The sequence below is a fragment of the Photinus pyralis genome, unplaced genomic scaffold, assembly GCF_008802855.1.
Source record: "Photinus pyralis isolate 1611_PpyrPB1 unplaced genomic scaffold, Ppyr1.3 Ppyr1.4_LG3a, whole genome shotgun sequence".
In the NCBI taxonomy this organism is placed as follows: domain Eukaryota; kingdom Metazoa; phylum Arthropoda; class Insecta; order Coleoptera; family Lampyridae; genus Photinus; species Photinus pyralis.
The window spans coordinates 684,390-710,758 of record NW_022170509.1 but is presented as its reverse complement, the minus strand read 5'-3'; the positions used below and the strand labels follow the sequence as shown (position 1 = coordinate 710,758).

General features: G+C 36.4%; 1 protein-coding gene across 2 annotated transcripts in view; it reads right to left on the bottom strand.

The window, feature by feature from the left end:
- The window catches only part of LOC116166231 (diuretic hormone class 2), a 38,686-nt gene that overhangs the window by 1,588 nt on the left and 10,729 nt on the right, over window positions 1–26,369 (bottom strand). For both annotated transcript variants that reach the window (XM_031481099.1, XM_031481098.1), the window contains exon 2: window positions 20,802–20,909. In XM_031481099.1, coding sequence (XP_031336959.1) covers window positions 20,802–20,909 — 108 coding nt within the window. The remainder of the gene's footprint in view (window positions 1–20,801; window positions 20,910–26,369) is intronic.

Here is a 26,369-nt window from a genome sequence, read left to right as displayed (position 1 = left end):
GCTTCTATCACACGGAGAGAGCGCATGCGCACTCTCTCATATCGATGCGTACACGACCGACGATCAGCTGTTACGCTGCGTCCTTCTGTTAACTGTTTCACGCGGAACAGTAGGGTTGTCACAATTGTATGTAGCGCGCTAGAGAGAAGCATGTATATTCTGCCATGTGAAAGAGAAGAACGCAGCGTAACAGCTGATCGTAGATTATCGATATGAGAGGGTGCGCTATCTCCCTGTGAAGGCGCCTGGTAAGGTGTTAACCCTGCTTCTCCTCAGTCAGGTCTCCATTTCTGTGTTTGGGTATTATTGGAGAAGAGGTGGACAAGTTTTCAGCGTACCTCAACTACTTACCCAAAAATGTCCACCAGCTCTCCTACTATATTAGATCTAAAAGTATGCATTTTCACCGTATCATTGTGAAGGTATTAAAGTAAAGATTGTCGTTCTTCTTTGGACAAATAAAAATCAATGGTCGTGTAACTATTAATTTCGATTTATCGGATACTTAGTTATTGATTTGCATGTAAATCCTCCAAGTCTTCATTTTTCCGATACAACATTCAAAAACTTCCTACTCATTCGTAAAAGACTTAGGTATTTGTATGCTTAAAATTTAGGTGGTATTCTAACTCTGTCGCCACCTATCGGCATGACTGCCCTTCTTAAGCTGAGTGAGATTCATCGCAGCATGGCTGCTGTGGATGGTGACAACAGTTTCAGTTAGGTACACTACAGACAGAATGTGTTCGGCGATTTCCAGGTTTTTGGACCCATGAAGAAGCACTACAAAGGTCGCCGTTTCATGTCGTTCGCAAAAGTGCAGAACGAGGTCTGCAATTGGATCGCTTCACACCCGAGGGAATTCTGGGAATGCAACATTCTTGGTCTTGTTCAGCAGTGGGATAAATGCTCTAGAAATTGAGGTGTTTATTAACTTTGTATGTGTACCAGTAAAGGTGAATTTACCACGGGTCAGGTTTCATCATTTCAGTAACATAATCTACGAGTACATTTCAAAGACACGTTTATTTTTATAGTACTCCCTTAAAACCGTACAAGATGGGCAGGGCAGTGACATGAGGTTGTTCAAGTCAAACTCTTCCAGCACCATCCAATTAGTTATTAAGGACCATCGTTATAGGTAAGTAGTTTCACTTGACAGTTAAGGTTTGGATTTAGAGAGTATAGGCAACTGGTGATGCACATGTAATTCAATGGGGCGTGCATTGCCTCTGAACTTCATTCACCATTCCATAAGCAAGGGGTGTATATGATCGGAAAAATATGCATTAGGTAGATAGATGTACAGAGTATAGTTTCCATACAATATAAACTGATATTTTGTCCATTAATATATGTTTAAAAAATCCAGAAAACATGCGTCAAAAGAGTTCATAGTTTAGGAATTAATTGCAAAAATTATGGAGCATTTTAAGCAATACGGATGTATGGGATCGGTAGCGTGAATACTTATCTATATTTTGGCAATTCATGTGAAGCTCAAAAGTTTTCATAAAAAAAGTGGTGAATGAAGTTCTGAAAAATGGGCATGTAAACTGGAGAAATGGAAATAAACTACGCAGCTGTGACTAATATCGCGGTCAACAGTGTAGCTTCTTTCTCACAGAGGGTGCCACCAAGAGTTTTATGAAGTCAGTAAAAAATACGATAAAGATATGAAATAGGTAAGCGCTTTTATCTTGCGATGGAGTTGTTCTTACTTTTTAACTAGGCTAGTACTAGTACTGTGTAATGGGGATAATAAAAGACCAAAAATTTACGAGCAAAAAAAAACTAGCAGGCTATGTAAGTTGCATATGCTAAATCATTTAGCGATTCTCTTTCAAGGTTGAACAGAGCGTGCGTGTAATAGAATTTGCTGACAGCAAGAAAAAGATCGTTCACTGGTATATTTTTATTTTGTCAACTACTTGCTTCGAAATTTATTTGGTTTCTCTTTCCTATTCATTGCAAAAGGTACCTCCTCTACCTATCGTTTTATGAAATAAATAATAGAAATGGGGATAGGTAACATTCCTTTACAACAAATATCAAAATTTTACGTAATTTTTAGAACAAAGGGCTGTTGTATATTGTTGTTGATGTCTGGCAAGATGCGACCTTGTGTGGGTGTTTATTTGTAATGCGATTTGTTTGACCGTCTTCCCTATTCTTTATCTTTGCTGATTGCAGATTAAAATACCGTAATTTATAATCCATACCTTGTTGCAAATTAAATTTTTTGAACTTCAATAGTTCCATTGAATAAAGCTCTTTATTCAATGATAGTACCTATTACATATTAGTATTAGCACAGATATTCTTTACGTATATCTGTGGTATTAGTTTAGTTAGTTTAGTGTAATGAATGTGTAATAATTGACCTATACAGGGTGATTCAAATTCAAAGGCCACCATGGGGATCTCGGGAACTGTAAGAGATAGGTAGAGGTAGTTTACATTTGACAAAGTTACCCTTGATGGTAACATCATCTATTTTTAATAAGAAATAACGTTAATTCGTAAAAACGCAAGAAACTACTTACTACGTTACTTAAGACAAAGGCAAAAAAGATATTTTACAAGCATTAAAAAAATTGATGTGTACATTTTTGAAATCAGAAAAAAATTCTCTATCAAATGACACAAAAAGTAAAAATTACTTCCATAAGAAACAAAGTTGATGATAGTTAACCAGAGACGAAACGTCAAACTTCAAATTTAAAAGTAGCATCTTGTAGAGGGAAAAAAGGGGCCATAATAATGTGTCATTTATTATTAAATATCTTTGTAAACAACTATTAACTTCAGTAAAAAACAAAAACGATTTTCAAAATCTCGTTTTTTCCGGATATCTCCGAAAGTAGTCAGAATTTTCAGTTTCAAAACTGTTTTTGTTAAGCATCAAAATACACAACTTTGCCAAATTTACCACCTACCTATCTCTTACAGTTCCCGAGATACCCATGGTGCAGTGCCGGATTTAAGCCCCATTCAGATAGGTGGTAGTGCGGTGCCGTTGCCTTGTTGTGCGGTGCGGGCTGGTGCTGTCATGTTGACATTTGCTTTCACAATCACCGCAAAATTGGCCCGCCTACACAAGTATGACCAATCAACGACAACAGCAGCAGCAAATTTGCTTTGACAGATCGCCACGACAAATAGGTTGCGCTTCTATTGGTGCTTGCTAACTGTAGTGCAGAAAGTTTGAAGTTTACATAGTTTAGGCACGTGGTTACAATTCGTCTGCACTGCACATGTCATTGTGAATTGCCTTGCCATATGGGTATGCGTATTTCAAACTTTTATACAAAGGCACCGCATCGCAACAGCACTGCACTACCACCTATCTGAATAGGGCTTTAGGGTTTCTGCCGCTGTGGGCAAACATTTTTTGCCGCCCTTGACATATCACTATATCACCATTATTACAAGGTGGGAAAAGTAAGGCATTCATTGGCTATATTTGCAATGCAATGAATGTACTAACAGTTTTTATTTTTGCTTCATTTCATTTACCGATTCACCGTTTACCTAAAAAATTTGAACGCATTTTAATTTTTCTGTTTTCCTCCAAATTTGCCGCCCTTACAATTTTGCCGCTGTGGGCAATTGTCCACGTTTGCCCCTTATATAAATACGGCACTGCCATGGTGGCCCTCGAATTTGAATCAGCCTGTATATTACTAATTTACAAAAGACCATCCCTCGAATGTAAGGCATGGGGAACAAATGTATATTTAGGTATAAACGGCTAAAAAATTTAAAAAAAATCGGTATACCGTATGTCTCCGGATTGACTTTACAAGAAGAAAAACTTTTACTATACTTTTTGACAAAAATGCATTCTCCATAAAAGCTTTTGCTTGTTCTAATTCGAAATTTCCCTACCGTTTCAGAGAAAAATACAAAAAAAAACGAAAATATGGTTGAACTTTTTCCAAGTCCTAAAAGTCAAAACGGGTCTCTACTGTAATAACATTTCGTTAGTTACAAAGTCTTCGTTACCTGTTATTTGAATAGGCACTAGGATCGTTATAAGTATAACAAACACACTTCGTAATGACATTGAATAAAAACCTCTTTATTCAATGGTAACAATGAAAAAGAATTGAATTTCCAAAGGTGTTTTCTTAGATGTCCGCTTTTTACCGTTAAGTGAAGGAATCGAGAGTTTTTACTAATATAAGGGCCCTTCCAAACAAAAAGCCCCTGTCGCCACTTGTGAACCAATTTTCCGACCTTAATTTTGAAAGTTCCCCATGCCAATAATTACGCGATTTTTACTTGAAAAGTTACGTTACAAGCGTTCATTATTCTCCTCAAGTTATGTGCGGTAGAGCTAATTATAATTTTGTTAACCTAGCAGTCTGTAAGGAGCCGTGAACGACCTTGCGTTTGTGTTTTGTATTTTCTTGTCGTGTGGTTATGCAAATCAAATTGCATTTTTTTTAAAGCTCCCTCTGTGTTGTTTGGGGCCCACTTAAAGAGACTATAATGATTTAAATATGTGTATAGAAAACTGCTGTAGTTACGCTATTCATTATTAGGTACCAGCACATTTTAACGAAAAAAACTTTGTCCTTTACTATGGGTACTTCTCTTTTCAGGCAAAGGCGTCTATTTCGTAGAATCTTGATCTTAACATTCTTAACCTCCATACAGGTAATTAAACTTTTTAAATTTCACAATTGCATAAATTTGTTACAATTTACCGATTTAACTTTCACAAATGACCAGTAGTAAAAAATAGTACATTAATATATCAAGGTAGAGAAGTACAGCATTATTGCTATGTTTTGGTACAGCAAATTGATTGCTCTTTTCAAATACTGTAAAAATAGGTATAGGCATTGCATTTGAAAAACAAAAGTTGCATATTTGATTCATTTTTCGTATTTCGCCAAATAATATTGAGATGACTCTCTTATCTCGAACGCAATGTATATATGCACAGAACACACACAGGGTGTTCTGTGATATATGATATTCGATACGAATTTCTCTATTGGACTTCAGTCTTGAACCGAGTTTTTCCGCACCCGAAATGTCCGGAACTGAAATGTCTGAGATTCGGGGAGTCGAGATTACCGAACTGTCCAGTGCCATTGAATAAGTAATGTCGAGGTCCGGTGGTCCGCTCATTGTTACCGTACTCCCGCGCATATACTGGTTAGAACCAAGGCAGGAAAATGAATTCATTGTTCAGATAATTTAAAGCTCAATTACATCCTGGGTCATGTCGCTTATTTTGTGTTTGTAATAGGTAGTAAAGGTAGTTTGTAACTTGATTAACTTTTTACTTCAGTAGTTTCTGCAGGAACACCCTTCACCGACTAATTGAGAACAATCCAAACTCGTTTAGTGAAAACAAGAACGAGGTTCTACACCTACTAAATGCAGTAGACGCTAGAAAATACAAGTAACAAGAGAACAAATATAAAATAAGCTATTGTTAATACAGAAGCTAAAATTCGACGCTGATTATACCTACGTAAATACAACGGAATACGTAATAGGAGGAAATAGGTGTTTGTTTAGATCACTCAACGTTTAGATGCAGGATGCAGTAAAGCTTTTTGCTTTGTTAGGCACCGCTTTTATTCTTCTTGTTGCACAAGAGATTGAAATAAAGTTTTATACAACTCAAGGGTACGAGTTTGTAGTTTCCTGTTTTATTTATCAATAAAATACAACGATTTATTAATGAGCAAAAATAAATACTACACTAGGTAAACTTCGCTTATTTAAATTGTGTAGGTATAATATACATATGTTTGGTATGATTGTTTAAAGTATTTAAACAATGGAATGAGATAAACTATTATATGAGTATGTTATAGTTATTATGGTATGAGTTTATACAAATGAATATACTCCTGTTCTAATGCTCCCTGTAGATGGCGCACCAGATCGCATGACGAAGTAAAACGTAAAATTGATTACAAATTATATTATTTTTTAACGAAAGTAGGTACATAATAAAGATGGAACCAAGGCGCTGGTGTGAAAACCGTTGGAGATATCGGTTTGAAAGTGTTGTAGGTATTTTCACATATTCCTAGTTCCCTGGATATTGGGTATGTCCGAGATTGTCGAAGGAATGGACGAGTTGTGAGATATAGGCAAACGGAAGCATTTTGTCGAACAGTAACCGAAGACATTGGTAAATGAAAAGACAGCCGGATGTACGAGGCAGGTTCAATATACACGTTCGAGCGGTGTTACATATAAGCGGTTCATTTAAGCTAAACAAAATTGCCATTACTACATAAGCAGGCATCCCACTGTTTCACAAGACGCGGTATACCGGTGGCATACCACTCCTGTGGCTGTTGACAGAACCATGTGAAAACTGCCTGCTCGACTTCAGCGTCCAAATGGAATCGCTGTCCCTTGAATGCCTTCCTTAAGAGTCCAAAGACATGGAAGTCATACGGTGACAGAACCGAGCGGTGACGGGGTGTTATACCTCCTACCTCAGTCGCGCTATCTGTGGCGTGATAATGTTAGCGATATGCCGACGGGCGTTATCGTGAAAGAGAATCACGCCTTTCGTAAGCATCCCAAGACGTTTATTCTTTATGGCTGTACGCAAAGTTTCACTGTACCTATCGGACAGCATTGATGTTAACATGAGGGTCTTTAAATTCATGGTCCATGGTGATCGAAAAAGCAGGTACTGCTCTGTGATCGATCTTGGACGTTCCAACGATATGACCTGCCATACTGAAACGCGCACAACTTACTGTGTATTCTACGAATATCATGAGTCAACTGTCACAGTAGACACCTACATTACCGACGACCGTCTTATGGGGTCCGTGAAGTTGGAGTGTCGACTTGAAAGGAATTAAGTCCCATGTATCTCATAATTTTGTGCTCATTTTGTGCTAATTTGTGCTGCTAATTTAAAATTTTGTGCTCATCAGCTTAATGAGTAATTCAACTTTTTCTGATGACACTCCAACTTCACGCTGGAGTGTCAACATTGATATTTTCAAAATTTTCTTTTACTATATTTTGTGCTCATTTTGTGCTAATTTGTGCTGCTAATTTAAAATTTTGTGCTCATCAGCTTAATGAGTAATTCAACTTTTTCTGATGACACTCCAACTTCACGCTGGAGTGTCAACATTGATATTTTCAAAATTTTCTTTTACTATAATTTTGTGCTCATTTTGTGCTAATTTGTGCTGCTAATTTAAAATTTTGTGCTCATCAGCTTAATGAGTAATTCAACTTTTTCTGATGACACTCCAACTTCACGCTGGAGTGTCAACATTGACATTTTCAAAATTTTCTTTACTATAATTTTGTGCTAATTTGTGCTTCTAATTTAAAATTTTGTGCTCATCAGGTTAATGAGTAATTCAACTTTCTCTGACGACACTCCAACTTCACGCTTGAGTGTCAACATCGATATTTTCAAAATTTTTTACTATAATTTTGTGCTCATTTTGTGCTAATTTGTACTGCTAATTAGCAGTCCATGTACTGTATTGTCTAAGTTGGAAACCCATAATATTCTAGACACCGAAAGAATTGTAAAGATATTCATAGAAAATGAATATGATGGTGTAAAGATAGAAAGCTAATATTCTCCAAAAGGGTTCGCAAATACTTGCAGTTAGTAATGAACAATTAGGTACATCTCCAGGTGTAAATTTTCGAAGAAGGTTATGTAATGTCGTCTCACGTGACGTTGCCAATGTCAATTTCGCTAAGATGGCGGGTCCAGGTAAATTGTTGTTCTATGGGTAAAATTGCGATGTCATCCACGTTCTGCGTAAGAAATATCCAGGTAGAGAATAACGTAAAAGTAATCCAGAAGAGAAAATGATAAGAAGTTAAGAGAGAAGTTTGAGCGAACCTTGAGGGAAGATAAAACCCTAAAAAACGTATTAAGAAAAATGCTGAAGTACATACCTCACACTAATTACTTGCAAAGCGTATTCAATGGAGCACAGCCACAGCACATCAGAAATAGAGAAAAAAACACTCAATAGAAATATGTTCACAGCCAAAACAGATTGACACAAAGTCAAGTAAAAAGTAATGGCGTATCGAGAAAAATTTGCACGCAATTAACCCAGATCCAGATCGTCTCTGAAAGGAAGAAGTATAGGACATGCGTATGTAGAAAAAAAAGAAGATCACGACCTCTAGTGGCGAACCAAAGAACTATGGTAATAACAAATATACTATAGAAATGACTGGCATCTAAACTAAACGGGTTTACAGAGGGAATACCTAGATGGGGTGAGAAATATAGAGAGGTGCAACTCGATTAATTTAGATGAGGCTTATTGCAAGATGCTTCAGTACATCGGCAATTTGGTAAAGAATAATCGATTTCCGCAGATGTAGCAACGTTTATTTATTTATTTACTATTCCTCTCTTGTTCTGGGCCCTCAACAGGCTTACGCCCAATTACAGAGTGACCCGCATAGTGCTTTTTAGAGGTGCCTCTGCAGAGAAGGTATTAAGTTGTTTTATACTACTCCGGTATTTACCTTACGAATTAGGAAAACTGCAGGAAAACGTCATTCAGAGTAGCCGGCAGAATGCTCGCAACTAGTCTAAGGTATTTGCCACAGATGAAAAATTCACCTCAATCCAGGTTCGAACACCCGACCTCCGGAATTATAGTCCAACGCTCTTTCATTGGTTTTCAATCGGTTTGTGTTGTTTGGTGGCCTTTAAGCATCAGAGTCGCACGTCTAACACACTCACACCCCTCCCACTGTGGACTGTGGGCACGGGAAGCTTCGGGAATATGTATCGCAATTTTACATTATAGTTGCGCCTCTTTGCTATTTCTCACTCAACAATCAACGAGTAAAATTCGAAGTATATAAGGAATATAAATTTGGAATATCAATTGGTAAGAAAAGAACGCTACATACTCCTTTCCTTGTTTTATTCCTGGTTGCCGTATTTACCGCTCATCAACAAACAATCAGATATTTAAATTTGTGGTCTCTACGCTTCATGCTTCTTGCTAAACAAAACCAAAACTGGTGAATACTCAAAATGTTTCCTCCAAAATTTACCGCCCCTAGAATTTGCCGCTCTAGGCGCGCAACTAGTCCGCCTTGTGGGAAATACACCCCTGGATGTAGCTCAAGGGAGAGTAATAAAAAAAAGAGAGCGAAGCCGCAAAAGGCACCTTACTGTGGACATAAAAGTTAAAAGTAAAGAGGTTTGGGCCTAAGGCGAGTAAATTGCGAGCATTTTTCATGCATTATTCGGGACTTCCATAGTCCATTGTTATGTGACCTATGTTTTTCGTTATTAGAAGCATCTATAATTAAAAATAAGGAAGTTAGTATTGGGCGGTTTGCGCATGCGCATATCTAATATGGGACGTTTGCCTTTACTAGAATGTGGTTAAATTTTCCAAAAAATATCTATAAAAAAAGGATGCGGGCATTGTGCAGTCTGCGCATGCGCACACCTGATTTTTACCATATGCGATATGTTTGCCTTTACTATAAAGGTGGTGAAAATTTCAGCAAAATATATTAATAAATAAGAAAATTGATATTGCGCATGCGCACATTTATCGTCATGAGGTAACAGAGCTACCGAATTCAAGAAGAACGAACTAAATATATTGAAAACTGTAGGAGCAGTGGCGCCCTCGCATGGACGGACGGAGAAAGTGGTCATAATTGCGCCTTCCAACATAAGTTTAAAAATGCGCTAAAATCTAGGTTCTACCATTAAAAAAATAGAAAACATTTAAGAATAGTAAATCTATTAAAATAAAACAGATTGCAAGCTGTGCAAACAGATACCGCATTCACAGGCTTCATTCCGTTCTTCAGCCTGATAATTGTCATTACGACTAATTATACACGAAAATTGGGTAACCATTTTATCACAAAATTCCATTATAATTCGGATTAATGTTATAAGTTCATAAACACAAATTCAGCCCTATTTCTTTTGTACGATTTGTTTGTTTCTAATTCTTTTAGTAACTGCGTTGTAACTCAAAGTTGATTTTTTTAAATTGAAGTTACAATTTACCATGGTTTAAAAAAATTTATTGCTTTACGAGCTTTCCTAAAATGTATAATACATCATACTTATTTTCAAGAATAAGCTTTTTACAATAAATTTTGCTTATTAATACATCTTGCCTGAAAGATAATAACAAAAGTTTTTTTGTGGAAAGAGTAGCTAATTAGCTAACACTCCGCCCACTATAAAATAAAGACAATAATAAATAAATAAAAAGTTGGTTATTAAAAGGTCTAGAAACAAACGACTGACGACATTGGTTATCTACATTAAAAACTGCTTGAATAATGCTAAAGCCATTTTGTTCTAGCTTCAACATTTTTCACTTTTTCTCTCTAGTGAAAAAACAAAAGACGGCAGCTTATTTCCGGCAAAGGTAATGGAATAAGCATAAAAAATAAGGACACGAGTACTAAAACCGTTTTCGTTTATCTGCGCTAATAAGAAAATTACCCATTTAATCCCATCGAAATTGGACCACACTGTACATAGTACGTACGGTACGTACCCACAGGCAGAAAAATTTTATTATTTAGAAGTTGCTTAAAATGATCTAAAATGTCGACATTTGATGAAATTTTTTCCAAAAAAACGGCGATGGCAATATCCAACTAACTGACACTACAATCTTCAGAAAAATTTGAATTACTCATTAACCTGATGAGCACAAAATTTTAAATTAGCAGCACAAATTAGCACAAAATGAGCACAAAATTATAGTAAAAGAAAATTTTGAAAATATCGATGTTGACACTCAAGCGTGAAGTTGGAGTGTCATCAGAGAAAATTGAATTACTCATTAACCTGATTAGCACAAAATTTTAAATTAGCAGCACAAATTAGCACAAAATGAGCACAAAATTATAGTAAAAGAAAATTTTGAAAATATCGATGTTGACACTCAAGCGTGAAGTTGTAGTGTCATCAGAAAAAGTTGAATTACTCATTAACCTGATGAGCACAAAATTTTAAATTGGCAGCACAAATTAGCACAAATTGAGTACAAAATTATGAGATACTTGGAACTTAATTCCTTTCAAGTCGACACTCCAACTTCACGGACCTCGTCTTATGTACTTTCTGCGGTTATAGCAAAACTAACATTCGTGCTACAGCGTTCGAACGTGTATTTACTGAACATGCCTCGTAGATATTTTTCCGTACAGCAAAAATTGACCAAAGCCCAAAGGTACTTAATTTTAAACAGTTCTTTCCATTAAAAAGTAAGAAGTAAGAAATAAGCGTATATGTGATAGTACGAACCGAATTATTAATTGACCAAGTACGCGAATTTCCTTACTTACAGTCTTTATTTGTAGATGTAGATTATCAAATTCCGAAAAATGTGTGGAATCAAATTGGCGCAAGCAACTCAAACTGCCCAACTGTACAATCTGAACTATTTAATACTATTTCATACGCCAAAAACGCGGACGCCAGACGCTTCCAGCCTCCAGCAATTCCTTTCATCGCTACGACCAGTCGTTACTGCTGGACGTCGCGGCGGACAGTAACCGCTGGACGTCGCTAGAGTAGGAAATCACACCTCAATACAGGCATACATGGAGGGATCATTGGATGTCCATATTTTGTCGTACGGGACGGGAATGTACTGTCTTCAGTAAAAATAGTTCGAGAAACGAAGGAACGGTCACTAGGATCAACGATAGCGACTAAGTTTTGATTCGTCTATAATAGCTGGTATAGTTGAAAAGGGTCGACTGTCATGTGTCGTTGAAATGCACGAAACTAATTAGTAATTTATATGGACTTGTTGTCTAAACAAAGCCCTCCTCTCCGAAAACCTAATAAATATTACATTTTTTCAGTTTTTTTCTGTGATCCGATACCTACTTACCCTCACCCCAGGATGCGGATAAGTAATTTGAGCTTTACATCTCTTTTGTCTCGGACGGTCTAAAAGAACACTTTGTAGGAACAGGCTGCAAGTTTCCAATTGAAAACTATTTATACATCGTTAATTACAACGATCGCCTTCACTGCGTAGGAAGTCCGAAAAAAGAATTTCATGAATGCCGTGAAATATCCGCAATTTAATTTCATCCTGAACAACTTCATGCTGCGCCAATAATCTTGTAGATTGTTCGTTAATCTAAAGATGCATGTAAATTTATCTCCTTCGAACTTCTTTAAGCTACTTTTTAAGTCGTGAATGCGAAAAATTATATTTAAAGTGGAAATTATTATGTTCTCTCGGAGGTATTAGACTGATGAATTTTTAAATACAAAAATGGTTCTTTTGATGTATCTGTACTGTGAAAGTAGGAACAAATTACTGTTTATCCATTAGAGCCTTTTTGGGGAAGACGTATTGTATGATTTATTTTCTTCTTTATTATTATACTTATTTGATGGACTAAAGTGCAAACCTTTCGTGACGTAAGTTCAAAAAGATTAGTTTGTTCGTATAAATGAAATTAACGGCAAATTGAGGAAATGTAAATACAAAACGCAATGACAGGTTTGACGTTAAGGATGTCAATTTAGATACGGCAATTATAATTGGAAGCAAATAATTGCGTGTGTTACAGGTTTTGAAAATTCGGCCAATTAAAAATGTTCATTTAAATTTGCCCCAAATTTTTTGGGAGGAGCTTAACTGCATCTGTTGGGTGAACAGATAATAGTACGTATTTAAGGAAACCATGTATTTGTAATTATATGGTTTCAAATCAAGAATATAACAACACTTAAGTTACACGTGTCACTTTTTCCACTTTAAGGACATACTGAAGTCCTTGAATTGAAAGGCGCGGTAATATATGTATATTTACATGTATCAATTTCAAGATAAATTTAAAGAAACTAAAATCGTAGGTATACACATTCCATTCTTTCATCAATTGTTTAGTAACTTTCAGTTACCTACTATGTCACCAACTTTCTGTACTATGTACTTTATACGTTTGGGTTGATAACAAAGAATATTTATTCTGGAAAATTGTATTTATAAGCAAATTGTACCCCCTGTTTAATTACATTGGCTAATTTCCTGTTGAACATTGATACGTAAGTTGCTCGCATTGTGAGAAAACTTTGGAAATTAGCAAAATTAAAATGTATCAACTTAAATATCATTCAAACCGAGAAATATTTAAATTAACCCTTTAATTTCGATGTTTCTCCTTTGTATTTACATAAAATGGGACATGGTATCATTCACATTGACGTACTTGTAATTAACATTTTCTGTTCATGATATCGTTTCGTGTAATGTACAGTTATTGTATTATACAATGGTACAATGATGTCACGCACCCCATTTTAGTATGCAAATTAGCTAAGAAAATTAAACAAACTGCCGCAATTAGATAGTAAAACGTAAAGGGGCCCATATACGGAACGATCCGTCGTCAAGATCGATCTGAAGCGATATCGTGACGATAGATCGCCCAAAGCTTACCACTCACACACGAAACGATAGGTCGTTACGATCGATCGCTTACAACCGAACCATATCGTGATTAAATAATTTAATACGTCATAGGTGCCTTGTCGAATCGTTGATTGCGATGAGCCATACACTGCTGATTCGTACCGTGTATGGGGCCTTTAAAACCGACTTATGACCGGTCTTTCATATTTCGACTATCGGACAGATACATAGATAACCTAACCATGTGAACACATTGTTTCCATTGAAATTAACTGTCAGATAAACTTACGGTAAGATGAAAACGAGCCCTTAATAGATTAAAAATGGGTCATAGTCAGGGAGACATTTCTACGGCGTTTTGTGCTACAAATTGACAACATGCGGCTCTAGTGTAGTGTAATTCGACCTCGCTGAAAATGATGCACCCAGTTGCCAGACCCGATTTTTGCATTTAAGCTCCTAAATCCAAGATGGCAGCCGAAATTGCCGTTTTTCGGTTATTTTCGCCCAAGGCACGGCGCAGAACGTCTTGGGCACTTTAGGGTAGAATCATCTAATACACACGGCGACACCGTGCCTATACGCACATAGCGCGTGCTGCACCGAAGCATAGAGTAAATAATATATTTACTCTATGGCCGAAGCGACGCGGTGCGGCACTTTAGGGTAGAATCATCTAATACACACGGCGACACCGTGCCTATACGCACATAGCGCGTGCTGCACCGAAGCATAGAGTAAATAATATATTTACTCTATGGCCGAAGCGACGCGGTAATCTTCATTTAACAATTGTGTCTTATGATGAGGAATGAGGAAGATGCGTTTATAAATTCCGCTTTATGCGAAGAAACAGAAAAAGGCCGCTTCGTTGCGCTTCCGATAAGTTTGGGCACTCTCATTTACAACTATGTTTTAAATAAAATCGGTTACGCTGCGCTTCGCTCTAGTGAGCGGGACCCCTTTGGGGGCCTAAATCACCCAAATGCCATAATGCCGCTTAAAAACGTCAATAATGCAAAATTCGTCATTTTCGTCGTTTTTTTCTTTTTGGCCTGTTTTCGGTGTCCAATATTTATTTCTATGGTAAAGTTAACATTTAAGTATGTGGGGACCTTTCGCAGCGCCATATCCCTGGGGTCTAATAACCAATATGGCGCATGGAAAGTCCAAAAACAGTGAAAAGTCGTTCTTTTCCGTATTTTTACTACACCTGGCCCATTCCCATTTCGGTGGCCCATCCGGATGTTACATATCTGAAGGGCTAAACTGGGTACGTGGAGACCCGTCTTCTCTAAACGTTAAACATGGAACAAAGAGGTAGAAGTTGGTTTGCCGGCGTAATTTCAGCTCATTGAGTAACTAAAAATATATGAAAACATGCTTCCCAAGTTTTCTTTGATTTTTTTAATTAAAACTGGCAGTCGACACTGTTTAGAATATTAAACACTAATATTATGCAAAATGAAAATCTTTATGGAAATGATGCTTGAAACTTACCAGTCCGGTACACTACTAACCGCATGTTACCAGTTTGTAGCACAAAACGCCGTTAGACAGGATTGAGAGATCCTTTTTCAGAAATGTCTCTCTGACTATGAATATAAACTTAGACCAAGCGTAATTGAACGAGGTAATTTTAATACCTAATGTGTATTTTGTTTTATTGATAAGGACGTGACGTGACGAAGTGTATGGATAAATCCTTCGGTGGTTGATTGTATCCCATTTATGGTGTAGGTACCTGTATCAACATTACATTTGTATAAGTTTCATTGGTAACACACATCACGTGTGCAGTCCAAACAATAGAAATTTAATGTACTTCCATAAAAAATAAGATTTGCGAGAAATTAACTTTCATGTTTGAGTTGCAAAGCTCACACGTCGCACATAAGTCTTTAAACGATGTTCTTGCATTGCCAATTTGTCGTTTTAATATGATACCCAGTCTTCTTCTAAGAAATAAAAACATTAAACCTTGCTTGCTACAGTCATAGCTCGATGTAATGTTGGGTTGTGTGTAATTTTAATGTAGTACACAACGGCGAACATTTTTAACGGTTTAATAATTCCAGTTTTAAAGTAATCGCTTCACTTTTCAGCCACCACTTTGAATGATTTATTTGATCGTATTTGTTGGTGCAGGTGCCCAAGCGATTTGTCTCTGACAAGCAGGGTCTCTCGTCCCAGTTCTCGTCTCGTTTTCTCTTATGTAAACCATTTGTTTAAGGTGAGTTGCTTTATATTAAAAATTTCTGGTAACACTGTAATTTAATACCTATGTACAGAATCGAAATTTAAAAACTTAGAATAGGTACTTATAATAGCTTTATATTTCACAAACAAATTAAAAGTTTTACGTAACAAATACTACTTACAGGTACTTCATAGAAAATGAATTTTTTTATTGTATCACAGGTAGGGCAATGTTTGTTTTTAAAACTGTTAAACATTTGATTTGTTAATTATTGACACACGCGGTACAATTATTGTTTATGTTGTAACGTAAATTTAATTACGTGATTTATTTATTTACATTTAATTAACACTAAATTTATAACAGTTAACAGTTATTTATTATACAAAACGATAAAGGGATATTTTAACCATTGAGTGAAAGATGTTAGAGATGGTTAGTTTCCCTTTATCGACGTGTATAATACAAAACTTTATTTTATAGCAGAAGCCATATAAATCATTGTAAAGCTTAGACGTCAAAAATAGCAAGCTTAGGTTCTGTCTGTCGTCGCGACCGTTTCCATAGAAACAGAATTGTCATATGTTTGGACCATCATTTTATATTGTGCATTTGAAATAAGAAAGGCAGATGCCATTAGAATGCACAATCATTTGTTTCACTTTATTTACCCTTACGGTTAAAGTGATCACTTTATCTATCCTTACGATTAAAGAACGGATTAGCCCTGGGCTTAGCCTACTCATTCAAATCTATTAAAATGTCAATTTAACATTATAAAATAAAATATTATTTATCACTCACATATACTTACACAATTTATAATAGCGCGAACTACTTCGGCGTTGAAATTGGAACTGAACTGAAACGCAATTCGATTTTCTTATATAGAAAACGCCCCTTTTTCTCGAAAGTTCTCGAACGCACCTAAGTATTCTAGAATATTCTCGAACAAACACGCCCTTTTCCCGGAAAGACATCTATCTTCGTTCTTTATCGCCGAATCTTTCTAGGCGCCTCGACGTCAGTAGCCAGAAACATTTGCCGACGCGGAGTTAGAAGAGTATACGAATTCACGTAAACTAGGACCAATTTATTTATTGTGTGCACAATGCTGCAAGTTTATCAAAAATGAATGTGGAACTGGAAATGGAGTGTTTGCCTAATAACGCAAATTTAAATGAACGTTAGAGCAGCGGCGTTTAAGTAGACATATGTATCTCCATCTCCATTTCCACATTAACATGGAGTAAATTACGCGAATTAGTGTTTTTGATAACCTTGCTGCATTGTGCAGGCAATAAATAAATCGGTCCCAGTTTACGAGAATTCGTATACTCTGCTAGCACGGTAGCAAATGTTTCTGGGTGCGTGCGTGTGTAAAAATGACAATATTTTAAGCACACTTGCAGTGAAGTTTATACAGGGTGGTGCTTAGCGCGACGCAGCATAGGGATTTCAGTTACTAGCCCCCCTAATTATTTTAGAGCAAAAGTCTAAAAAGGTTTTTTTAGAGAAAAAAATACTGCATCTGTTCATACTATTACCATTTGTGGTATTACTCATAATTCTTTGTTTTTCAAAACCGTAGAAATCGACAAAATAAAAAGGTTCATTTTACAATAAATCAGATATGTACTTCTGGAGGTTGGTTTTGGAATGTTTACTATGGCTAACAGACCATAGGACATTTCAGCCCTAACACCAGCCCGCGTTTCCGTGACCAAGGGTCGGTGATGTCGTAAAGTCGGTACCGTTAGTTTAGGGCATAGTTAGTATAGGGCCAGTGTTCCAACAGGTCGACGGGCCCTCATAAAATTTATATTAATTTTCAGATTTTAGTTTTTAGATTGGTAAGTGTAAATGTTTATCGACATATCTTTTCAGAAAATACAATAAGTAAGTGTCAGGAAACTCGGAACTATTGCTTACGTTCGTTTAATTATTATAATAATTTTCATTTTTTTTCTTTTTTTTATTATTATAACGGGCGATCAAAAATGAGNGAGCTGAAAAGGTTTTCTCACTGCCGTCGACAAACACATGTAACTGAATCGGTGGCACCAGGTATTCTAGGATGGTAGCAGCGTGGTACTTTGACATCCTGGATCGTCGGTAAAGCTTCCAACCATGTGTAACGAAGCACCCGGAATTTCTCCATTTAGAGTGCCGTTTACAAAGACCACCCTGTATGTAACGAGTGGTTTGGGCTTCGTTACGCAAGGAGACCGCGTTATTTTTGTAACCACCGAAGGATGTTGTCCTCCCGAAGGGACAATTAATATTCTTTGGCTTCAGCGCCGTTAATTATTTATAAGATGTTTTAGATTCCCATAATAAGTAAAATCAAGGATAGAACGAGTTCAAATTGAGTTGTTTACAAGTTTTGCAGTCCCGTCCGTATGCCTGCATGTTGCGATAAGAGTGTTAAAGCGATAGCGCCGTTTGAGAAGAAGAAGTCCAAGGGAGCTAGATACAGATTGGAGTGATGAGTACTTAGGTTTGATTACGCTTAATTAGGTAAGCGCTGTTAATTAATACCATGTTAATGGGCAGTAGTAAACCTTGTCAGAAACCGTCGAGAGAGGTGTCCACAGAGGCGCTGTAATTTTTCTATTTGTTTGCAAGTTGTCCCAGATTTTTAAGATAACCACAGGAGCCGCAATTAATTAAAAACCGAATTATTTTCTACCGCGCTCGGTACGAGCACCGCCCGGCTTTGGAAATTCCCTGTTCCACTTCTACCAAAATTGGTTTCCTTTAAAAGGAAAACGCTCAATTTGGGAGGGATCTTTCTGCTTCATACTTTCGAGTTGTAAGTACGCCTTTTGATTTCTTTAATTTGCGAAACCGTATCATTCCGAATCCACCGAAACCCTTTTGTTTTACCGCTTTACCGTGTGAGCGACCGTAAGTCAATCCGTTGTCCTTTCCGTTTAACTACCGTTTTGAGTTTCCCTTTTTTGCACAACCGTAACCTTTTGCCACCGTTCCGCAAAACTTCATTATATTCTGTTCTCCTTGCTTTTCCGCTTTTCTTTCCCCTAGACACCGATATTTGATTTGTGCGTTATTGCTTTATTCCCTTTAGGAAATTTACCGTCCGGGCCGTTGGCCATATTTTGTTTTAGATTATCCGGAAGTTACCGCCGCCATTTTGTGGTGAACTCTTACCGATCCCTGGTAGATTCCGTTCTCCACTAGAGGATACCCGGAGGCTTTCCACCCCGTCCGACAAGACCGCCCCTTTCCCAAGACTTAGGGGGTGCAGATTAAGTCTTGGTGGCGCCCGAGTGACCGACCGACCGTCCCCGGTGTGATACTTGAATTGTACCTACCATTATTATTGTTCGACAATTAAATCAACTTGAATTAATTGTACTTTCATTATTTAGAATACCGTTCGTGCACGAGCTAAGGGGGAAGTTCGTCGTCGCATGTGTTCCAACAGGTCGACGGGCCCTCATAAAATTTATATTAATTTTCAGATTTTAGTTTTTAGATTGGTAAGTGTAAATGTTTATCGACATATCTTTTCAGAAAATACAATAAGTAAGTGTCAGGAAACTCGGAACTATTGCTTACGTTCGTTTAATTATTATAATAATTTTCATTTTTTTTCTTTTTTTTATTATTTATATGTACGACATACAGACAAACACTAATCGTTACTTGATTTTAAACCATGCGCTAGACTAAACTAGGCTAGACCTGAATTCTGACAAGAAACACCGATCATAATAATAAACGACTTTATTAAACAATTGCTGTATAGCCTGTCTAAACGGCGGAGTTCAGGGACAGGGATATCATCGTGTCTGCTCTTGCACTCAACCTTAATCAAACGTGAAGGGGTAAAAGCAGGGGTAAAGGTTTGTAACAAGTACCCTAAACGCACCATCTTGTTGGCAGAAAATTTCTGTTCGAAAACAATCAATCTGATTATTGATGTGGTTGAATAAAGAATTAAAAGACCTTTCAAATGATATACCACAAGCCTCTACCTTTTATTTAAAAATTTAGGGGTTTCCACTTTCGCCCTAAGGGTATAAAATTTAGGGATGAAATTGTTACACTCTCTTTAGGTAAATTTGTGCAGGTGATGAGCTACGAAAAAATGTTAAAATATGCAATATGTTTGTCTTTACTACAAGCATCTGTAGCTAAAATTTAAAAAAAAATCTATAAATAAGATAGTTGATATTCGTGCGCACATTAATCGTCGGACCGAGTTGTCATAATAGCGCCTTCCAGCATGAGTTAGAAAATGCATTAAAAATTATTATATTCTATAAAAATGTTGAAAAATTGTCTGTTGGTGGTCTCCCCAAGAGGTGAGTGCGGCGAAGGGGACTCCAAAAATTTTTACTCTGGAGTGGATCCCCCAGTATGGCATACTGGGGTTCAGTGCTGCCTAGTGGAAGTTATTTAAAATATGCTCTGTCTCACGTACGCTATGTGAACAAATAAAAAATAAATTCCCAAATAGGATTGTGAACGTAAGAGATGAATTGGCAAAATAACTAAAATTTAATATGATTTGATCGTACAGTTTTATGAGGCTCTAAAGTTGGTTGTAGCGCGGATATCTCCAAAAAGGGTATTTCTTACTGTTCGCCCTCATAAGCTCGTGTTGCAATATTGTTGGACCATTTGTTACCCAAACAAAGCAGAATGAAATACGCTTTCGTTTGATATGTAGTCTCTTCAGATTTGACGAACGTTTATTTTTTTATTAAGCCTCAAGTTCGAATCTACATAGTTTTTACCCCCGCAACTTGTAGTTTAGTTTAGTAAGTCAACCAATAAAAGGGGTACCTGAAAGTGATTTCCGGAAAGCTAAAAATCATCACTTTTAGTTTGTGTTGAAAATACGCGTTCCCACTTCTACAAATGGTAGCAATAATTTTGCACGAATTTACGTTAAATGCATGTGGTTAACTGGTTACCTACTTATTAGTTATTCCCTTCGCAAAATCTGTGTGGTTTATTATAAAAAAGCGACAAAAAGATTACTCATGCAACTTTATAGAACCCATTCCTATAGTTTCAGGATAGAGTATCCGCACTTAGCATTGGCACGTGCAGGCTATCGACCAAACCAATCAATGAAGTTCTGCTCATTATTTTTAAATAACAAATTAAAAAAAAACAATGTATGCATAACTTACTTTTCTAAGTCTTCTTCCGCATTCAGCGCTTGTCGTAGTCGTACCAAAGCTTGTAGGATGTATTCAGGATTCTGGCCTTCGACTGATATTGGTGCATAATATCCAGGACTGGAACAAAACATTGTACATTTAAGAATTCTGATAAAGTAGTGCTCAATACTAGATATACTCGTACTTCTACCAGCAGCTAGGTATATCTAGATAGCTTTTAGGAGTTAGGTTTTCGAGCATGTCCTTGCAATTTACTAAAAATACTAATCCGAGATGGTGCAACCCTAAATAGCGGCAAAAATTATGATATCGATAGTATTTGGCGAGGTATTTGGTATTTGGCGAAGCAAAACTTATATATATATAAAATTTCAAAAACATTTCCTCCGTCCTTCTTGATACAAAAAGTGTTTTAACAAATTTGCGTGTATACTTTACGTATTTAAAAAAAACGGTGGCAAACCGTTTTTGTACACAACATAATTAATTCAATTCGTAACAGCGTTGGGCGAAGACGATTGTATATAAAATTTAGTTCAATAGTTAATAGACAAGTTAGTACTCGTATGTTATTTAGATTCATGTTTTGTTGATTCGAAAGTGTTGTGGCTAAAAATGATTGTCAATTAATCAAGGCGTGGCGATATACTCGTACCTCTATGACTAGGCAACACAAAAAGAAAGATTGTCATAAGAAGGTAAGATCCTGTATAATACAGCAATCGTGAAGTCTTCAACTTCGAAAGTCCTACGTAGTTGCGGTGACAGGACAGGGACTTTCTTCTTTCTTGAGGATGACGGTTGTCAGAAAGTCGGCATGGGTTGTTTTTCTAGTTTATTGAAGTATGAAGTATGGCGTAGGTACTCCAGGCTATTGTTTTGTGTACTGTTGCTTGAAACAACTTTTGTTTGTTAAGAGGTACAGCTTGTACAGGGGGTTACGCTTATATTATTAAGAATTTTGTCTGTATATGTTCGTGGTCGTGCCGGTTGTAAATCTTGTGCTTAAGCCATACGACGGGGGGCTCATTAATTCTTCTTCTGTTTAGTATATGGGTATGTTTGGGGGATAATCGACTGTAACTTGGATACTGCTTGCATTCCCACTGCACACTTTACGTGTTAAATTAATGGTAGACGATACTGGAGCAGATCCGTGTCCATCTTGATGTTTTTTAGCTACATGCAATTGATCACTTTACAAGTTGTTTTGCCTAAATTCAACCGAAACGCAAAAGGAAACAAAACATTTAATGAAACATAAATTGTAGACAATTACATTTTTATTTACAGTCTGCGACGCCCACAAGCCTAACTTCAATCGACTAACTGTCTAAGAATAATAAGCATTACAACGGGTGCATGTAGTTCCCTGTCGTTGGCTGTTAGATTTTTTTTATTATTTAATTAAGCTTTTCAAGGTTCGTAGGAGCCTTATATCAGCTATCCTTTATTAAAGATAAACTAAATATACCTACATAGATATATATTTACATAGTAGTTCCTTAGTAGATATCATATAACTAAATTGGTCGACCGATTGCATCTAAGAATTTAACAATGGGTTCACAAGCAGTAGAGTTAAGATAAAACAATAGGTAGTCTACGTGTAGCGGTAATTCTTAATTAAATTTAATCTTTGATCGTTGTAAAGATCACATTGCCATAAAACATGATTTAGGTCCTAATTCTAATCACCGCACGCAGCACATTTTGGATCATCTACGATGTTGACCCTGAACAATGAGGCAGCAAGATTGTAGTGATCCGCTCTGCATCTAATTATTGATACTGTAATATTACGATTTACTCTACACCTTTTCCACTTTTATTCGAGAAGTTGTAAATTGAATTTGAGAATTGTTACTTGTATTTGAGAAAACGTCAAAGTAGATGAGAATAGTCAGTTGGATTTGAGAAAACATCAAATGTATTTGAGAATAGTCAATTGTATTTGAGAAATTATCATTTAATTTTATTGTATTTCAGAATGTAATATTATTCCTAATGAATTATAATTAAGAATCAAATTTTTATAATTCCGCTACTGTATGTAGTCCCGCAACAGAAGCAGCAGCATCAGGCTATGTTATACATGTGATTTTGTTATTGATTCTCAAATACTTAATTTTACCATTTCTTGAATACAATTTACTACCCTCAAATTCATTTGATGCCTTCTCAAATACAAATCACTATTCTGAACTACATTTGTTGTTTTCTCAAATACATTCTACTATTCTCAAATACAATTGATACTTTCTCAAATTAACTTGATAGTTTCTCGAATAAAAGTGGAAAAGGTGTAGATTTGTGGAACCAAGTTTTAGGCGAGTCATTGTAAAAAAGTTTACAATATTTGGAACCTTTATAGATGGATTGTTCTAAGCAGTAATCATTAGTGTTAATATATGAAGTTTTTTCAGTGAAAGGAATTATAAAGTTAGGGGCTAGGGGTTTTACTTGTGTAGGATTTTGCTAATTCATCGACAGCCTCATTTCCCAATATGCCAGAATGAGATGGATGCCATACGAAGATTATATTTTTGCTTGGATCTTTTGCCATAATTTTGTTCTATTCGTATTTGATTTTGAGAATACAAAAATTTAAATTTATATTAATTTTGGCTGATTCTAGACATTGGAGCGCACTTTAGCGAGTCAGATATTATCGCGAAATTGGCAACTTGACTATTTCCAATTGATTCTAAAGCTTTTACAATGGCAAAACATTCTGCAGTAAAAATTGACGTATCTTTTGGTAGGGCTTATATCTTTGAATGCCTATACTATCTCACCGTATTTGGACATGGATATGCTGTTCCGGAATTTTTAGTATGAAAGTGAATTATCCAAAATTTGTTAAATTTCAGGTATTATGAGATCAAGGCGGTTCTTTAAACGGCTCTTTTTTATTCTTGTTATTAAAGACAAATTGAAAAACAAATTTTAAAGTTATTGGAAAGTTTTTTTTATTTTATTGCAAATGGGCTTGTAGCTACAAAAATTGTCGATCGCTTTTGATTTAATAACACTACCTAATGAAAGTTTTTCAAATCCAAGTGTGCGAGGTTTAAGTTGAGCCGCGGAGAAGCAAATAGGCTGTTCCGCATCAGTAGCTGTTCCGTCCAGAGACTTGTTATACCATAACAAGTCTCTGGTTCTGTCATGTCAACTTCATTACCTACCTACTTCATCTGTACTAGTCTAAAGTCTTCACTTTACACACGTGTGTCAGAAACTACAGTTTCCTCATATAGAAGCTATCGATGTTCACTACTGAACTACGAAAATGGTGTTTCATAAATACAACATTAACTAAGTTATAGGACGATCGTTACTCAACAAAATGTTAGTAATTGGGTATTCTGTGCATTATACAGTGGGTTAGTGCGTTGTAGAGAGTTTCCAAGTCGTTAATTATTACTACAATAAATTCTAGTTAGGTACCGAAATATAGCTTCACCAATATCGTTGTGATACTCTAATTTTTACTTCAAACGTGTAACACTATAAGCATCAATTAGATTAGTCTAGGATTGATCTAAACTCGTACAAGGACACGAAGACGGAGGGAAAGGAAAAGTCAACAATTTAAATAAAAAGGCGAGAAATACAATGGAAAAAATTGCAAGGAATATGTCTTTATCACAGTTACAATATAATATGTTCTTAAATTGGGTTCCAGAAGTCATGACGTGCAAATCCCGATTCAGGTAATACAATTATTTCACACAATAATTATATTTTTTCAACGCGTGTAGTTGAAGTTTCGCCTTGCAACACGAAATTGTGACTTTCAACTTGAAATTTCGACTTATAACACGAAATTCGTCAAAAAATAAAAACAAATTGATGCGGCCCCTCCGCGCTTCCGTAGTTAAGTACCTACCTGTTACTGGGCCCTGGGGTGTCTTGGATTGACTTTAATAAATAAAAAGTAGGTACATTTAAAAAAATTATAAAAAAGCAAGATCAATAAACCGATACAACGAAATATCGAGGGATCCCCAGTATTATAATCACTTTTAACGACAATTTATTTTAATCTTACAAAATATATTTTATAGTTAACAAAAGTGCATCAAATTCATGTCTTGGAGATTGAAATAATGCTATTAATTTTGTTCCCAACGATCTCAGTCCAAGAATAACGATTTTGACATGTTTTGATCAAAATCCATGTGGTCGCCAGAAATGCATCTCTGAATTTATGTCTTGAGCATTGAGATTATGCTCTTAGTTCTTTCCCAACGATCTTGGTGCATAAATAACCATTTTGACATGTTTGATCAAAATTCATGTGTTCGCCAAAAATAGATCAAATTCATGTTTTGGTGATTAAGATAATGCCCCTAGTCTTTTTCCCAACGGTCTTGGTGCATAAATAACGATTTTGACATATTTTGATCAAAATCCATGTGACCTAGGAAACGTAATTTAACATCTTTGAATCACACACATGCGCTTACCAAATGTGCACGTGATGCACTCTTTCAGCGTCAAGATAATGCGTTTGAAAACTTTTAAAACTCCAAATTCATGTGTAAAAAATAATTTTGGGTACATTTTGCTCTAAAACTTTTGACCTATACCACAGAGAAGAGTTATATTCTATTGTTACACATCTAAGAGTCATAGAGAATAGTCTAGCGAAAATCCGAACTCATTACATGAGTTAAGTAGTTAGGGAATTAAATATGTTGAATTCTTTTATATTGAGCCCGCAGTTTTTCCTATTCCCGATTCACTCGAAGTCCTTTAACTCTTGTTCCTGTTGAACTAGCTTCCTGAAAATCAATAGCGTCCGTCCTTAATGTCCAAAGTACCCGTACACCAAATTCAACACAATCGGTCACTTTTAACAAGAGTTAGAGCGCACACGGACGGACGACAATTCAAAACTATAAAATAAAAGGATCTGAAGTTAATCGAATATGCTCATGTTAGAGTTAAGTACTACTGAACGATCATACTGTTTTTTTACATCTTACTAAGTGTGCTACATTACATAGGCTTCAGTACTATGCGATCAAAAATGAGTGGCTGGTCAGTGGCCTTTGGAATTTTTGTTTATGAAGCGTCCCTGATAGTGCCTACCAGGGACGCATCCTCACGACAGTTGACTAAATCCTGGGAGAGGTGGCGACGCCAGGCATATGTCAAAGTTTCAAGTTTCATGAGAAATCATACTTAACTTGAAGTTCCAAAGGCGACTCGACAGCAACTCATTTTTGATCGCCCGTTACATACCAATGCACGCATGCACATTCATGACCAATTTACCTTAAAGGTAATAAGAGTCACACTTAATAACCATCGTCCTTTTTATGTGCTGCGGGGTTCCCCAAGGATCCATATTAGGTCCGTGACTTTTTATGTAGTAAGTAAAGCCGGAAAAATCGCATAGAAATCGTTACTCGGGGATTTTCGTGGGCGCGGAGTCCAGATCTACTCTAGAAATTCTCGGGGGTGCTCAGGGTTGGCGATCATGAGAGGCGGGGGTGACATTTCAGTAAAAATATGAATTGCCCCGAGTAACGATTTTCGCGGTATGGTTAATTTTTTACTTCACTG